The sequence below is a fragment of the Elephas maximus genome, chromosome 8 (assembly GCF_024166365.1).
Source record: "Elephas maximus indicus isolate mEleMax1 chromosome 8, mEleMax1 primary haplotype, whole genome shotgun sequence".
NCBI classification, from domain to species: Eukaryota; Metazoa; Chordata; class Mammalia; order Proboscidea; family Elephantidae; genus Elephas; species Elephas maximus.
This window is the reverse complement of record NC_064826.1, coordinates 14847320-14865580: the sequence shown is the minus strand read 5'-3', so window position 1 is coordinate 14865580 and position 18261 is coordinate 14847320. Positions and strand designations below refer to the sequence as shown.

General features: G+C 41.8%; 1 protein-coding gene across 9 annotated transcripts in view; it reads left to right on the top strand.

Moving 5' to 3' along the window:
• The window catches only part of CALD1 (caldesmon 1), a 261525-nt gene that overhangs the window by 196075 nt on the left and 47189 nt on the right, over positions 1–18261 (top strand). For all 9 annotated transcript variants that reach the window (XM_049893358.1, XM_049893355.1, XM_049893354.1 and 6 more), the window contains one exon: positions 17336–17482. In XM_049893358.1, the coding sequence (XP_049749315.1) occupies positions 17336–17482 (147 nt within the window). The remainder of the gene's footprint in view (positions 1–17335; positions 17483–18261) is intronic.

The window sequence follows — 18261 nt, the reverse complement described above, 5'->3', positions numbered from 1 at the left end:
CAAGAGAGAACTGGGGAGGAGGAAATGAACAGTAAATCTTTTTCCAATTACAAAATGGAGAGTCGGGGAGGAAAGCTCCAGTGGGCACTTGGAGGGGAGGGGAAGATCATAAAAGGCCCGTTATGAAAATCCATTAACCGTAAATTCACCTGTATTAAGTGCTGCCTGTCTAGAGAGGATGCTGCAAACCCCCTCAGCTAACTCAGGACATGTGACCACAGTTAGCAGACTTCTCCTGCCACGCACCCTCTCAGTCTGCATGTCTGGAGGCCCCCTTTCCCCTTAAAGGGACTCCCTCTAATTAGCCACAGGGCCATAAACCAAAAAACCAAACCCATTGCCATGGAGTTGATTCCACCTCATAGGGACCCTGTAGGACAGAGTAGAACTGCCTCATAGGTTTTCCAAGAAGCAGCTGGTGGATTTGAACTGCCGCCCTTTTTGGTTAGGAGCCAAGCTCTTAACCGCTACGCCAACAGGGTCATAGTCTCCATTTAAAGACATCTCGATTTCGTTTTTCCAGTCACTTTATTTCTCTCGTCCAATGTTGGCCAATGTGACTGTGGCACCGGAAGTGGGAGCTCCACCCTGTAAAATTAGGGACCTTTGTACCACATCACACAAATATCTCACATTTGGGAGCAAGGCTTGAATTGCTAGATCATTCTCAGTAAAAGGCTTATCTAAAAGGAGTTGATGTTTTTCACATTAGAAGATGGAAAAGGAAATTGCCGTTGCTAGGAGATTGGGTCTTTGGATATGAAAAGAATCTGTGTGTTTGTGTATCTGTGGTCAGATGCAGTTACCCCCAAAAAGACCAGGGGAAATGTGGGAATTTCCCTGCACTCTGCTCTGGGGCAGCTGTGCAGTCATGGTACATCCAGGCCCAGCCCAATATTCAAGAGAAACGTCTGTCAAAATACACTGCTACCTAGTTTGTTCTGTAAACCTTCCTTTAAAGTACAATAAATATGTATATAATATACATCTTTTACCACAGTAATTACATAAACTAAAACCATGTATAATGTTTGTCTAATTTTATCTTATAATGTAATTCACAATTAAAATAGAATTTATGCTATCTATTTTTAAAAAAAGTATATAGATACATATGTATGTACAGTGCTACCAATCACAGAAGGAGCCCTGGTGGTGCAATGGTTAAGTTCTCGGCTGCTAACCAAACAGTTGACTGTTCAAAAAACCCACCAGTGGCTCTGTGGGAAAAGGACCTGGCAATCTGCTACAGTAAACATTAAAAAAAACTCACTGCCTTCGAGTTGATTACAACGCATAGCAACCCTATAGGACCCAGTAGAACCGCCCCACAGGATTTCCAAGCAGCAAGGCTGTAATCTTTACAGAAGCAGACTGCCACATCTTCCTCCCGTGGAGCTGAGTGCTTAACCTCTGTCGCACCAGGGATCCTTCTGTAAAGATTACAGCCTAGAAACCTGATGGGGCAGTTATACTCTGTCACACGGGGTTGCTATGAGTTGGAATCAAGTGGATGGCACCCAACGACAACAACCACAGAGATCAGAGCCTGAATTGTTTTATCTTATTTCACTCCTTTTAAAAAAATTAAGTAAGGTATGATCCCACGTATATAAAATAGGCAAATGGCTAGAGACCAAGGCGTATTAGTAGTTACCAGGGGTGGGAGGGCAGGAGAAAGGGGGAGCCTTTGCTTAAGGAGCACTGAACTTCCATTAATGGTGGGGGACCACTTTGGAAAAGGACAGTGGTAAGGATTGTACAACATGATGGACATAACCAATGTCACTGAATTGTACCTGGAAAAATGTTGGCTTGGCAATTTTTCTGTTATATATATTTTTACCACAATAAACCAATTTAAAAAAAGAAAGCACAAAGTTTATTATTCACGTTTGCGATGCCTATTAAAGCAAAGTTGTCCTGTAACAGATACAACAGACATGTTGTTGTTGTTAGGTGTCATCAAGTCGGTTCCGACTCACAGCGACCCTATGTTCAACAGAATGTAACACTGTCTGGTCCTGTGCCATCCTCACAATCCTTGTTGTGCTTGAGCCCGTTGTTGTAGCCACTGTGTCAATCCATCTCTTCGGGGTCTTCTTCTTTGTTGCTGACCCTCTACTTTACCAAGTATGATTTCCTTCTCCAGGGACTGATGGCCTCCTGATAACGTGCCCAAGTTTGTGAGACAAAGTCTCGCCATCTTCACTTCTAATGAGCATCCTGGCTGTACTTCTTCCAAGACAGACTTTTTTGTTCTTCTGGCAGTCCGTGGTATATTCAATAATGTCCACGGTATATTCAACAACAGATATAGATCAGCCCAAATCAGATTTTACTTTTGATCAACAACATATAGTTAATTAATAATTATTTTATTTATTTAAGATTCTTATTAAGTACTTAAGAATCTCATTACACAAAGAATCCTAGTTTGGAGATGAAGAAAAACTAATATTTTGGAAAACACAGGGAGTCATTGGGCTTGTATCTACCAGCCACCTTTCAGATCAAATGAATCATAAATAATGAAGCAGGGAAAGGGTATGGCTATTCTATTGTAATTATTGTACTGGCCACTTAAACTCTTCTCTCACTCCTTTTTATTCGTTTCAACCAAAGCTTAACACGACTAACCAAGTGAGGAGCAAAATGTATCTCCCCTACCAGCGACCCTCTCTCTCCACACCTACCCTTTTCTAAACATTTGTAAATTTAAAAATGAACAGCTTCTGCCTGACCAAGCTGATTGTTTTGACAGGGTAGGATAGGTGGAGTGGTGAAATTCATTCCTGTTTGTGACAGAATAAACACATTTTAGTTTATTTCAGGAAAATGGAATTATTCCCCCCAAAATCTATATTTAATGGGCTTGGCAGGGGCATTGTTTCTTTTACAAATAAATGAGAAACAAACTCAATCTGAAAGCAAATCCAGTTTCTATTCATTTCATTTCTACTGACTATCACCCAGGGTTTACTGACTTTTTAAAAGAAAAGAGTGCCAGTTGAATAAGAAGCTGGACATTTATCCCGTCAAAACTATAATCTCCATAGCTGTTTGGAAAACACCGTGCCCAATATGGAGCCCTGGGGGCACAGTGGTTAAGAGCTACGGCTGTTAACCAAAAGGTCAACAGTTCAAATCCACCAGCCGCTCCTTGTAAACCCTATGGGGCAGTTCTACCCTGTCCTGTAGGGTTGCTATGAGTCAGAATCACCTCAAGGCCAACGAATATGCAAACTTGAGTGACTGTCGAACATGCATATGTGTGAGGAGATGGGGGTGAAAGCAGGGGGAATAGACGAAGCCAGATCTAGTTCTCTTCCTGGGTGACATTACCTTGCATGCCTTCACACTAGTGAAAGGCTCAGGGCTGATATAGCACTGAGCCCTGCAGTGAAATGCAGCATGATTTAACCTTTCCCTACCACACACATACACAAAAATTAATAATAATAAATGAATAAATAAAAATCATTCTAAATCAAGGGGACTTTCTTTCATTCTGTCCTTGGGTGATGCAAATGGTTAACGTGCTTGACTGTTAAGTGGAAGGTTAGTAGTCCAAGTCCGCCCAGAGGTGCCTCGGAAGAAAGGCCTGGCAACCTGCTTCCCAAAAATCAGCCACTGAAAACCCTGTGGAGCACAGTTCTACTCCGATGCACCTGGGGGAAACCATGAGTCACAATCAACTCAACAGCAACTGTGATGGTTCTTAGATTCTATCCTCTATTAGTTATTAACAAACCAATCAACTATCGACTATTTACCAATTCTAAAAATATCTGACCTAAAAAAAAAATTTTAATTTGTTGATTTTTTTTCTTTATTGTAACTTTTAATGCCTTTCTTGTAAGGAATCCGAAGAGAAAAATTCACAATTGGACCTTCTGTGTATTAAATGAGACTGCAGCATTTTACAGACACCACATATAAACAAAATCATATTTAAGAGCCTGGAATGTTTCTATAAACTTCTTTAACTGTCAAACATGCAATAAATCTGGAGGGCAAATATGACTCATTTCAGTAGCTCGGCTTCTTCCCTCATGATCGCAGCATTGCCTGGGATTTTGCTAAGAGCATTTGAGCAAATTGGAGAGCTGATTGGATACGTTTGGAGAATCTGCTTGTGTTTCACATAGTGAAAGAAAATCACTGGGGTTTTTTGGTACATGAAAAAGAATAATGAAAATATGTCTGAGTCATTTTGCCGCCTGATAGTTGATGAACACATTTTCCAACCCATAAACCCGTTGTTGTGGAATCGATTCCAACTCATAGCAACTTTACAGGACAGAGTAGAACTGCCCCATAGGCTTTCCAATGAGTACCTAGGTGGATTTGAACTGCCAGCGTTTCGATTAGCAGCCAAAGCTCTTAACCACTAAGCCACCAGGTTTTCCTTTCAGTCCATAGGAGATTTTAACTCTTTTAGTTGGATACCATTTAAGACCGAGGTTAAGACAGCTGCATTGGCAAAACTAATGATGATGGGAATTAAAGGAAAGTCATTGGCGAAGGCATCATTCCTCATGAAGGCTGTGAGCCCAGGTGCTCTTCCTCCTGGGGCTGGTCCCCGTGAAGGTGCACAGCTGCAGAAAGCTGGGACCAGGATCATGCTTGGGATTTCATGTCTCAGTCATGAGGCTGGAGTCTCTGCTCTGACCAAGTCTGTCTTCTCCCAAAACTGCTCCTTCCATGAAGGGCAGATTGAGGAGGCACAGAGAGCAGAGCTGATCTGGAAGTTTCTACTAACCGCCTACTGCACTGTAAGTTGTGAATTCACAGATGCCTAAATACTGGTAGGACTGGCTTCTCGCCCCTTCATTCTTTCAGGGGGCTGATTTATTTGGTCTCTTGGGATTTTAGGTGCAGTGTTCTGTTTTTACAATTTCAGAATGTGGTAGAAACAAGGAAAACAGAGAGACTTGGGAACTTTGATCTGAAAGGGATCCTCTTGAAGTCTTTCATAGCTGGGCCTCATTTATTTTCCCTCAGGGTTTCCTTACTTAATCTGGGAGTCTGTGTGTGTGCTTGCATATGTGTGTATTCCTGTGCATGTCTGCATAGTTGCCAAGCCTGAGGAACGTTGAACATAAAAGTGTTCTAAAATGCGAGTTCACTCTGTTCAATGGCCTTCTTATAACCCCTTTCTATAAAGCAGTGGAGTTATCGAGCGTCCCAAATTCATATCCACAGCAAGTGTTTTCTGTAGTCTGATAAATAACCGTTTCATGTATGAAAGTGTATTTTTTTTTAATATGTATTGATGTGGTCGTTTATAAAACACAGATTCCTTTTTATGCGTTATTGGATTTTAGATACTTTTTTATAAAACACATTTTGTTAACCAAAAAATCACAAAACTACAACCAATTTGTCATGATATCTTCAGTTTTTCTCTATATTTTAAAAAGACCCTCATTCTTAGAATGCTGCAAACCATCCCTATCCAAGATACAGGAGATTAAGTCTTTTCTCTCATCCTTGCAGTCAGCGGGGACTGTCTTAATGTATGTTGTTGATCCACTTTGGTTATTTGAAATGGCAGAACATAGGAATGTAAATTGGAACAACTAATCTGAAGGAGAATTTGGAAAAATCTTTTAAATTTGAAATGAACACATACTATCCTACTTCTCAATATCTGCCCTGAAAACACCCCAGTGCACAAGAAGGCATTGTGTGGAATAGAGAAAAACTGGGGAAAACCCGATGCCTATTGATGGGAGGGGAACCCTGGTGGCATAGTGGTTAAGAGCTACGGCTGCTAAACAAAAGGTTGGCAGTTCGAATCCACCAGGTGCTCCTTGGAAACCTTATGGGGCAGTTCTACCCTGTCCTATAGGGTCGCTATGAGTTAGAATCGACTCAACGGCAACGGGTATCGGGTATTGATGGGCGAATGACTAAATAAATGATGGAATGTTATGCAGTGGATGACAAGATTGAGGTATATTTTGGTGGACTGATGTTCAAAAGTTATCAAATGTTAGTAAATAAATAAAAATTTCGAAATGGTAGCTATATTACATATGTATATACGTATATAATTTATATAAAAAAAAGTAGAATGATAAGATTGCAAATCCGAACTTTTGACTCAGTGGTTAAGAGCTGGGCTGCAAACCAGAAGGTTGGCAATTCAAATCCACCAGGCACTCCTTGAAAACCCTATGGGGCAGTTCTACTCTGACCTCTAGGGCCACTATGAGTTGGGATCAACTCAACGGCAATGGGTATGGGTGGGTATATGTGTATAAAAACCAAAAAACCAAACCCAGTGTCATCGAGTCGATTCTGACTCATAGCAACCCTATAGGACAGAGTAGAACTGCCCCATAGAGTTTCCAAGGAGCGGCTGGTGGATTCGAACTGCTGACCCTTTGGTTAGCAGTTGTGGCTCTTAACTACTACGCCACCAGGGTTTCCATATATGTATATAGATTACATACCAAAAACACCAGAATAAGATTGCAAATCCAAACTGGATTAACCATTTGGCGATCCAGTTAGTTACTCAGAGTAATGTGATTATCAACAGAAAATAAGTAAATTTGCACACACTCTAAGCTCAACCCTGCTTCTTTTTCATTAGAAGCGTTTAATGCTTCTAAGCATGTAGAAAATCAGGCCCCACAAAAATGGTTATTAGTTTTCTTTACCTGTTTTTAAACATGGCGTCCTCTTAAGTGATCTTGTTTTGTGGCTAAAATGCTATGAGCAGCATTTTATTTGAAAACTTAAGGATCTTGTACTATAGCCTCCAATCCTAAGCTAGCAGCCTGGAAATAAGGCATGCAGGAGCCACAGTCTTCAGACTATGGGGACCATGGGGTAAAGACAAAACAAAACAACCTATCGTGTAGATGAGATTTCAGTAAGACTTTTGCCAGTGTTGCCCAAGTCTTGAGAAGCATCTGATGAGGAAGATGGGGTGAGAAGGGAACTGGGCAAGATGCTCCAATGTCTTCCTAAGGAAGCCTCTACCGGTTCATTTTTCTCTCAGCTAGAATACATTTGGTCCCTGGGTGGCACAAATGGTTTCCACCTGATGAAGGAACCATGGTGGCAAAATGGGTAAAGCAATCAACTGCTAACCAAAAGGCCAGTGGTTCAAAACCACCAGCGGGCCCGAGGAAGAAAGATGTGGCAGTCCGCTTCCATAGAGATTTATAGCCTTGGAAACCCTGTGGGGTCGCTATGAATCAGAATGGACTCAACGGCAGTGGGCACTAATCAAAATGTTGGCAGTTTGAATCCACCCAGTGGCAGCATGGAAGAAAGGCCTGGGGGTCTGCTTCCAGAAGATTACAGCCACTGAAAACCCATAAAGCGCAGTTCTACTCTGAGTCGGAACGAGTTGCCATGAGTCAGAATCAACTCTGTGATAACAGAAAAAAAAAACGTATACATTTAGACCCTAGTACCTCCAAATATGAAGAGACTGATGTCCTTATTTGCCATTTCCACAATACTTTTATTTATTCAAACTTTCTAGCTAAAAGGCACAGAATTCAATATGTTTGTCTTGTTACTTGAATACACTGAGGCAGCGGAGATGTGGTGTTAAAGCTTTAGAATGTCCTTGGTGGAAAAGCCACAGCATTCTAAGAAAGTTTGTCCGCTGCATAGATCTGGTTTTTCTTATAACACCAGGATCTTTAACCAATGGTTCTGGGGATGGAATCAAAGCCAATCTTCTCTACTTTTTCCTACCAGGGACACAATCAAGTACTGTCTGTGTAATTACTGTGGACTCTGGAAGTCTTTTAACACGTATTCCTAGACACACACACAATAGCCTCGCTCTCTTTCCATTGAACGTTTGATGTGCCATGTTGCTGTCAGCAGCACAGATCTTGCTGCAGAAAGGCCAGTCGTACATTTCTCCCAGTGTTTGTGCCAAGAGATGAGCAAAGGCAGTAGTTACCATGAACAAAGAGTAATAGACCGTAGCCTACCCTTTCACACCCAGCCTGGGTTGCAAGGTCATAGGTGTGATCCGCCAATATTTATTTAATGGGGTTGCTTTATACATCATTTGTGGATTCGCTATGAGTCGGAATTGACTCGACGGCACTGGGTTATACATCATTTGTGGATTGCTAGTTTAAAAAAAAAAAAAGAAGAAGGGGCCGCTAACCAAAAGATTGATGGTTAAAGCCACCAGAGGCTCCTAGGGAGAAAGACCTGGCAATCTGCTTCTGTAAAGATTATAGCCTAGGAAACCCAATTGGGCGGTTCTGCTATGTCACATGGGGTAGCAGCAAACCACAACAAGTTCAAAAAAGAGTTTGTTCTTATTAGGTGCCAACTCATAGCAAACCTACGTACAACTGAACGAAACACCGCCTGGTCCTGCGCCATCCTCACAACCATTGCCGCGCTTGAGCCCATGGTTGCTACCATTGTGTCAATCTGTCTCGTTGAGGGTCTTCCTCTCTTTCGCTGACCCTCTATTTTACTAAGCATGATGTCATTCTACAGGGACTGGTCCCTCCTGAGAACATGGCCAAAGTACACGAGAGGAAGAATAGAGTTGATGAAAACTCTATGAAACATGAATTAATCTTCCTCAGTTGATTCAGAGGGATTGCAGAATCCCACACTGCCCCTGAGTGATCTGTGAAAGTCAGATGTCTTTGTACTGTAGTACTAGGAATGGGCTGGTCAATCCGGCATCTGCTGAAATGCCGCCGAAGGAGCAAATCCATGGCTCTACCCTTATTACAATCCAGTGGTTGCTTAGGTAGGATTTTTACCAGTCAGCAGCATTTCAAATATGTTGAAATCTGGCGTGTGGAAAATCAGATATGTTAGCATTTTGTCTTTAAACGAAGCATAAAACTGAGCTGGTACTATTATTTGAATATATTAAGGATCCGGAATACTTTGTCTTTCTTTTTAATGGTGAACTTAGCACTAACATACATTGCTGAGTGGTATGGATCTTCCTGGAGGGCAAGTTGTCAATACGGATCAAAGGCCTGAGAAATTCTAGTTCTGGGACTTTTTCCAAAACAAATAACTGAACAAGTAGTAAAAATGTATCTACAACTATGTCCTTTGCGGCATTGTATATAAGAACTAAAGTTGAGAAAATCTTAAATGTCTACCAGTAGGAGATTGGTTAAATAACTTATGGTCCATGTGTATATTTATGGTACATCTATGACCTGGGTTCAATTCCTAGCCAATACACGCCAAGCACAGCCACCACCCATCTGTCAGTGGAGGCTTGCATGTTGCTATGATGCTGAACAGGTTTCAGCAGAGCTTCCAGACTAACACAGAACAGGAAGAAAGATCCGGTGATCTACTTTTAAAAATCAACCAACGAAATCCCTATGGATCAAAATGGTCCAATCCTGTTATACATGGGGTCACCATGAGTTGGAGGCCCACTCGTTGGCAGCTAACAACAGCAACACAGTAGAATACTGTGTTGCTGTTGAAAATTGTATTTTGCTAATGTTTTAAAAGTAGTCAGAAGGTAATCTAAAGAAACAGCTTATAAAATAATATGTGTAGCATGACCTCACTTAGTTAAACAAGAAAATGTCTATGCCTGCATAGAAAATATCTGGTAGACTACATCAAAGCTTCATCATGTTCATATCTGGGTAGCATGATTAAGAAGGTGATTTTTACTTTCTCCTTTATATTATACACTTGGTATTATTTACCTTAAAAAAATGAGTTTCTGTTACTTTTACAATTAGAAAAAAATAAGGATGTTATGGATTGAATTGTGTCTCCCCAAAAATTTGTGTTGTAAATCCTAGCATCTATGCCCATGGTTATAGTCCCATTTGGGAATGAGTTGTCTTTGTTATGTGAATGAGACAGAATTAGTGTAGGGTGTGTCTTGAGTCAATCTCTTCTGAGATATGTAAGAGATTAAATAGTTAAATGAGAGAAGCAGAGATGGGGAAGACACATGTCAAGCCACACAAGGATCTCCCAGGAGCAGAAGCTCAAAGAGACAAGGACATTCCTCCAGATCCAACAGAGGAAGGATGACTTCCCCTAGAGCCTGAACTCTGAATTCAGGCTTCTAGTCTCCTAAACTGTGAGAAAATAGATTTCTGTTTGTTAAATTCACCCATTTGTGCTATTTCTGTTATAGCAGCACTAGATAACTAAGACAGAATTTGGCACCAGGAGTGGGGTGCTGCTCTAACAGATACCTAGGATATGGAAGCAGTTTTACAATTGGATAATGGGTAGAGGCTTGAAGAGTTTTAAGGTGTCTTATAGTAAAAGCCTAGATTACCTTGAAGAGACTGTTGGTAGAATTATGGACATCAAAGGAGTTCTGGTGAGGGTTCAGAAGGAAGCGTGGAGAGCTATAGAGAAAGTCTCTGTCATCTTAGAGAATACACATGGCACAAGCAACAGGATGTTGCTAGATATGTAGATGTTAAATGTGCTTCTGGTGAGGCTTTAAAAGAAAATTCTGAACACGCGATTGGACAATGGAGGAAGGGCAGTACTTTTTATGCAGTGGCAAAGAACTTGTCTGAGTTATGTTCAAATGTTTGGTGGAAGGTAGAACTTGTAAGTGATGCACTTGGGTAGCTGGCTGATGAGATTTCTAAGCAAGATCTTAAAGGGCCTGCCTGGTTTCTCCTTGCTGCTTATAGTAAAATGTGAGAGGAAAGAGACAGACTTAAAAATGAACTGAGAAAAATGAAAACAGAACTTAAAGATTTGGAAAATTCTGTTGTACAAACTAAGAACATGTGTCCTAGAATGTTCACCAAGGACATGGCTACACAATCTTTCATTAAAGAGATTAAGCCTGTGACTGATGGATCTAACCAACTGCCACAGCAGAAAACTCATCAGCTTAAACTGAAAGAGAAAGAATGAAAGGAAGTAATACCGTCTGCCTCTTGGAATTCTACAGGCAAGAAACAGACCAAAGGAGCTATATTTGTTGTCCTCCAAGAAAAGAAAAGGACCATTCCTGGAGAAGCTCAGAGATCCGCCTAACTCTTGGAAGAAGCAAGGGAAGCAGGACCTTCTTGGTTTCAAAGGGTGGGGCCACAGCCTCCTAGGTTTCAAAGAGTTGGATCGTCACCAACTTAGTTCTGGAGTGTGGGGCTGCCATTAAGGTGTGCCGGGGGATGGGGCCACTGTCCATAGCTGAGGGGGTGGGGCTGCCATGCCCAAGAGGCAGAAGAACAGGACCTGCCAGGGCTAAGGGGGTGGGGTTGCCACTTAAATGGACTAGGAGAATAGGGCCACATGAAGTGGAGGGAGCAGAGTTGCCATCCCAGATGGCCCGGAAGGCATATCAGAAGCTCAGGGCCAGGGGGCCTCCACCCAGAATCCAGAGAGCATGGCCAACACCCAGAGTCTGGAGGGCAGAGCCATTGCATAGGTGGTCTCAGAGAAGAGAGGATTATTTTCAAGCCTTGCGAGCTAATGTAAATTATTCTGCTAGGTTTTGGACTTGCTTCGTACCTATTATACCTTCTTTCCCTCCAATTTCTTCCACTTATAACGGAACTGTCTACCTTCTACCTGTTTTATCATTGTGCTTTGGAACCAGATAACTTGTAGTCTAGATTTCACACATTCTTAGATGAAGAGTAATTTTGCCCCAGGATGGAATACTCCTAAAATTTCACCTATATTTGATTTAGATAATTCAGAAGATGGGATTTTGGACTTGAAGTTGATTTAAGACTTTTGGGATGATGTGATGGGGTGAATGTGTTTTGCATGTGGCAAGGACAGGAATTTTGGAGGACCAAAAGGTGAAATGTTATGGATTTAATTGTGTCCCCAAAAAATATGTGTAGTAAATCCTAACCTCTATGTTTGTGTTTATAATCCCATGGGAATGGGTTGTCTTTGTTATGTGAATGAGACAGGGCTAGTGTAATGTGTGTTTTAAGTCAATCTCTTTTGAGATATATAAGAGATTCAACGAGCGAGCAAAAAAAGTAGAGACAGCGGAAGAGAGATGGCAAGCCACTTGAAGATCACCGAGGAGCAGAGGCCCAAAGAGAAAAAGACCTTCCTCCAGAGCCAACAGGGAAAGAAAGCCTTACCCTAGAGCCAGCACCCTGAATTTGGACTTCTAGCCTCCAAAATTGTGAGAAAATAAACTTCTGTTTGTTAAAGCTACTCATTTGTGGTATTTCTGTTTTAGCAACACTAGATAACTGTTATGGATTGAATTGTGTCTCCCTAAAATTGTCAGCTTGGCTAAGCTATGATTCCCAGTATTGTGTGGTAATCTACCATTTTGTCATCTAATGTGATTTTCCTGTGTGTTGTAAATCCCATCTCTGTGGTGTTAATGAGCAAGACTAGAAGTAGTTATGTTAATGAGACAGGATTCAATCTACAAGATTAGGTTGGATCTTGAGTCAATCTCTTTTGAGATATAAAAGAGAAAAACAAACAGAGAGACGGTGGACCTCATGCCACCAAGAATGAAGAACCAGGAGGGGAGCACATCCTTTGGACCCGGGGTCCCTGTGCTGAGAAGCTCCTAGACCAGGGGAAGATTGATGACAAGGACCTTCCCCCAGAGCCTACAGAAGGAGAGAGGCTTCCCTGAATTCAGACTTCTAGCCTCCTATACTGTAAGAGAATAACTTTCTCTTTCTTAAAGCCATCCACTTGTGATATCTCTGTTATAGCAGCACTAGACAACTAAGACAAAGGAATTAAGTTTTTTGTTTTCTCTATTTTGAAAAAAAAAAATCATAATATACCTGTGGTAAGTAGTCTGAACGCTAAACGGCTGTGGGAAAGACACCTAAGAGCTAAGAAACTTCTGTTTGTTTGCACGCTGAGGGCTTAAGGAGAAAGTTGCACAGTTGAAGAATTTCTACACATATCAAGTCATTTGCCGTGGTCACAATTTCACTTATAAAGTATAAAGTCAACAGATATGTAATTGAGCCAGCAGCTAGGCGTGTTATGATCCAAAACACCATGAAATCATTTTGGCATTTTTTTTGTCCTTAACTTTGAAGGCAATTTTAGTGTTTCCTTATTATGGTAATAAAAGCTCTTCTAAACATTCAGTGCTGTTATCAACTATGTATCCTGGAGTCCCTGGCTGGTGCAAACCATTAATGCACTGGGGGACTAACCGAAAGTTGGCAGTTCAAGCCCATCCAGAGGCACCTTGGAAGAAAGACGCCTGATGGTCTACTTCTCAAAAATCAGCCGCTGAAAACCCTATGGAGCACAGTTCTATTCTGACACACATGGAGTTGCCATGAGTCGGAGTCGACGCGACAGCAACGAGTAACTATGCACCCAAGGCCAGGGTTCCCCATGGAGTGTGGCTGTAGATACACGTTAAGCTGTACCAAGTGAGAAGAACTACAGGAGACTGTAGATGGCCCAGTTGTTCAGGCCTCTCCTCAGATGAGAAATCTCAGGTTAAGAAAGGTCAGTGAGACCGACCTAGATGGAAAACCAAGTTCATGTCAGAGCTAAAAGCCAGCCACATCCAGCCGGGAAGCACAATGGGTAGGTGGCAGGAGAAAGATGGTCACATCTCCAACTTTTCTAGAATAGTGAAAACTTAAAGGCCTAGAATTAGATTCCATTTGGAGGTAAGATTTGCTGTTATCACAAGGACATCCCAATTTCACTTATAAAGTCGACTGATATGTGATTAAGCCAGCAACTGGGCGTGTTATGATTCAAAATACCATGAAATCACAAGGGTTCGTGCTTGTCTTGGAAGACGAAGGTCCCAAGTAATAGCCAAAACTTTGTGGCTGGTCCACAGAGTTGGAACAGCAAATTGAGCCTTTGTGTTTGATTAACTTGGGAAGCAGTCGTTAAGGGCTCATTCTCCCTACTGTGGTTAAAACTGTCTACTGAGAAATAAGCCAAAGGAATCTTAGGCCAAGAACCTGAAGGCTAACGCCAAACCACTGGGAAGGGCTTTTGACAGCAAGTAGAATGAGATTGAATTAGAAAGAACATTCAAATCATGTCATACTGTCACCTAGAATTCAACAAGCCTATAACCGAAGTCATCTTTCCTCACCAAGCAGCCGCTCAATTGTACTCTCCTATAAATAACAATAAAATATTATACTACAGGGTGCTTTATATAACATAGCCACGATCTCGTTCAGTTGTTGCACACAGACAAGGAAATGTAACTCGGTGTCATCAAAGGGCTGCAGACCAGTAAGCCACCATTCTGGAAACCAGGTTTTCTGAGTCCTAATCTAGTCATAGGAGCCCTGGTGGCATAGTGGTTAAGAGCTCGGCTGCTAACTAAAAGGTCAGGAGTTCGACTCCACCAGCCACTCCCTTGAAACCCTGTGGGACAGTTTTACTCTGTCTTACATGGTCGCCATGAGTTGAAATCAACTTAATAGCAATGGATTTTTGGTTAATCTAGTCATGAAGAAGCCCTGATGGCACAGTGGTTAAGCACTCGGCTGTTAATTGAGAGCCCCTGGTTCAAACCCACCAACTGCTCCATGGAAGAAAGATACGGCAGCCTGTTTCCCTTAGAGATTACAATCTTCGAAACCCTATAGGGCAGTACTATTCTGTCTTAGAGGGCCACTATGAATGGGGATTGACTCAATGGCAACGGGATTGGTTTTCGGTTTTTTGGTTAATCTAGTCACTTAACAAGCTCAGCTGCTAACCCAAAGGTTAGTGGTTTGAGTCCACCCAGAGGTGCCTCAAAAGAAAGACCGGGTGATCTACTTCCCAAAAATTAGCCATTGAAAATCCTATGGAGCACAGTTCTACTCTGATACATATGAGGTCTCTATGAGTCCATCTGATGACAACTGGTTTTTAAAGCTAGCCATGTTTTCACTATATCACACTGCCCCCTGCCCCAGATCTGTGCAAATAAACCCATCAGGTTTACAGAGTTATTCAGTGACACTTTATTTATCTTGGCATTTGAATATCACATACTAGCAGTATTTAGTAAGTCTGAAGTCAAATTTTCTGAAGTAGCGAAGAACCAGCCAACCTTTAGAATTATAAATATTGTGCTTGCATGATAAGATAGCTACCTGAAAAGGCATTTGTAGCATTTGTTTCATTCAAATCCAAATACGGAAACAGATGAAGTAAAGTACTGGATCTAAGCTTAAAAACACCTAATTTATAAATCGAACATGAGTGATTTAGACCAAGCAGACCATCGTCAGTCACATTAGGTTCATATCGTTGGTGTAAATTTTGTACAGCTTTCCTGTTTTGCGTTCTGTACTTTGTAAATGATTTTAGCTTTGGAGTTATAAAAGAATGATAAGCATGAAGCGTTTACATATCTGGGTTTATATTTGTAGATACATAAGTAACATTATAATAAAGACACTTTAACTCTCTGATATAAAAAGCAGCTCTGCACAGCACAGTACCCTCCCTGACCCGGGGACCCATTTGGCCTCTCGCTGCTGGGCCAGGCAGCACCACCCACCCCCTCTTGGCATTCTGTATCTCAATGCACATTCTTCCTTCAAAAAAAGTCAACTTAATTGTGCAGGCCATTTCCTCTTGAGTTTGTGTAGTTACACTGCCCCTGACTGTTTGGGAGTAAGTATGCAGGAGAACTGCCCCACAGGATTTCTGAGGAGCGGCTGGTGGATTCGAACTGATGATTTTTTGGTTAGTAGCCGAGCTTTTAACCACTACGTCACCAGGGCTCCAAATATGGTGGCGTAGAGATTAAAAGCTCGGTTACTAACCAAAAGGTCAGCAGTTCAAATCCACCAGCCGCTCCTTGGAAACCCCATGAGGTAGTTCTACTCTGTCCTATAGGATCACTATGAGTCAGAGCCGACTCGATGGCACATAACAACAGCATTAAGGAACATGTATCTAAGGCAGTGATAAACCAAAGCCAGTTGCCATTGATTCGATTTCGACTCATGGTGACCCATGTCTGCCAGAGTAGAATTGTGCTCCATAGGGTTTTCGGTGACTGATTTTTTGGAAGTAGACCACCAGGCCATTCTTCCAAGATGTACCTGGGTGGACTTGAACCTGCAATCTTTTGGTTAGCAGCCGAGCATATTAACCATTTGCACCGTTTACACAGTAACGCTCATCAATTGTTGTATGAGGGTTGCTGTTCCCAGGGCACATCAATGCTTTAGCATTTCCATCACAGAGTAGACTCCAGTGGCCAGAGAAGCCAATGGCAAAGACTTCCAGATGCCAACAATTGGGAGCCAGACAGGCATGTACTCAAATGGCCCAAGAGGATACGGGCATGGTACCATGGGTCTCTGCCCTAGTCTGGTGTGGCATGGGTTATAAGAATCCAGCTGACTGGTTAACCAGCAAGATGTCTGAAGGTGATGAACAAAAACCAAACCAAACCCACTGCTGTCCAGTCAATTCTGACTCATAGCGACCTATAGAAAGGAGTAGAACTGCCCCGTAGAATTTTCAAGGAGCACATGGTGGATTCGAACTGCTGACCTTTTAGTTAGCAGCCGTAGCACTTAACTACTACGCCACCAGGGTTTCCTGAAAGCGATAAGGATTGTATAATTAAGGATTTTATAACTTCCCTAAATAGGCATTTGCTTCAAATGAAACAATGAAAGCTAACTAACATACATGCATGTAAAGTCTCTGTGCCTTTCTACCTGCCTCAGCCCTTAGGTATCTGACGGTCCACCTGTGGGCTTCCATGACGTGCCCAGCGCATGGGTGGTGAGCAGACTAAAACACATTTTAGAGCAAGAGAGGGGACCTTACAGAGAACTGCCTGCTCTTCAAAGTGCACTGCCTTTGAAACTTCCTATCAATTGTCAATAATGTCTTCTCTCTCCAGTGAAAAGGAACTGAAAGGAAAAATAAAATCCAAGCAAAGAGAATATCCAGAAATAGGTTTTAATTAGCTATTTTGACTGAATAGCCCAAATGTCCTGGTTTCGTAGCGTAACTTCATTCTTTTCTGATCTTTGTGACAATGTCTATACAAGTAATTCACACACCACACTGAATCCTTTTCAATAAGTGTTTTGATTATTTTTGGGTTCAGTCCTTTGGATTTCTGCTTCTAAATCTGACATGCTGATATTCAACTAATCCGCTAAGTAAGGAAATCTAAATATGCCAACCCACAGTTCCCCAAGGCAGCCTGCTTTTGTGTAGACGTTTTTATTTAAGTTTGAAAATGATTCCAACTGGGTCTGTAAACTCATGGAACTGAAGCATCATTTTAGAACTCTGGTTGGTTAAGTTGTCAGATGCAGAAAAGGACTCAGAGCTGTTCCCTACCAAGAAGCTGGTGAAAATCCTTGGCCGCTGGTTTGCTCAGAGGGATGTCTTTGTCATGTTGCAGAATCGCCTACCAGAGGAACGATGATGACGAGGAAGAGGCTGCCCGAGAAAGGCGCCGCCGAGCCCGGCAGGAAAGGCTGCGGCAGAAGCAAGAGGAAGAAGCCTTGGGGCAGGTGACAGACCAGGTGGAGGTGAATGCCCAGAACAGGTACTGTCCTCTTTAGAATGGAGTGTTTTTAAGTTGCTGTCTGTTGAATGGAATTTGTTGGCCAAAGTGTGCCCTTTTAAGCCCAACTCAAACATTTTTCAGTCTATCTGATTTGTTTGTTTTTTGGCCATTTTAAGCATTTTAAGATCAGACCGGAAAGACTACCTGGGTGGTGCAAACAGTTAAACAAACAGGCATTTACTGAAAGGTTGGCAGTTCAAACCCACCCAGAGGCTCCTCTGATGACCTGCTTCCAAAAGATCACAGCCTTGGAAACCCTACGGAGCACAGTTCTACTCTGAAACATGAGGGGTTGCCATGAATTGGAACGAACTCGATGGCAATTAATTTTTTTTTTTTTAAATCAGATTAGAGAATCAATCTAATTTAGACATTAGGACATCACTACTCCCTTCTCACCCTACCCCAACTCCTAACCACACCCCAGATGAAGGGTTTATTTTATTTTATTATCCAGTTTTTTTTAATTTACTGAATATGATGAGTTATATCATTAAATAAGGAAAACTATTTACATTCATTCTTTAGTGTATGGCTGTCTGTTTTAAACCGATGATTTATTATCTTAATAGAGTTCTCTGGGTTTACCAGAAAGAGGTAACACTTGACCGTTCAAAGTAGGCACAAACTGCAAATGTCTTATTTTTTCTAGTACAGCCTGAATCAAATTTTTCTGATCTCTATTTTATTCAGCAAGGTGCAGAGTCTGGCATAATTTAATGTGATTGTTCATCACAAAAATACTACCAACAAGCTTA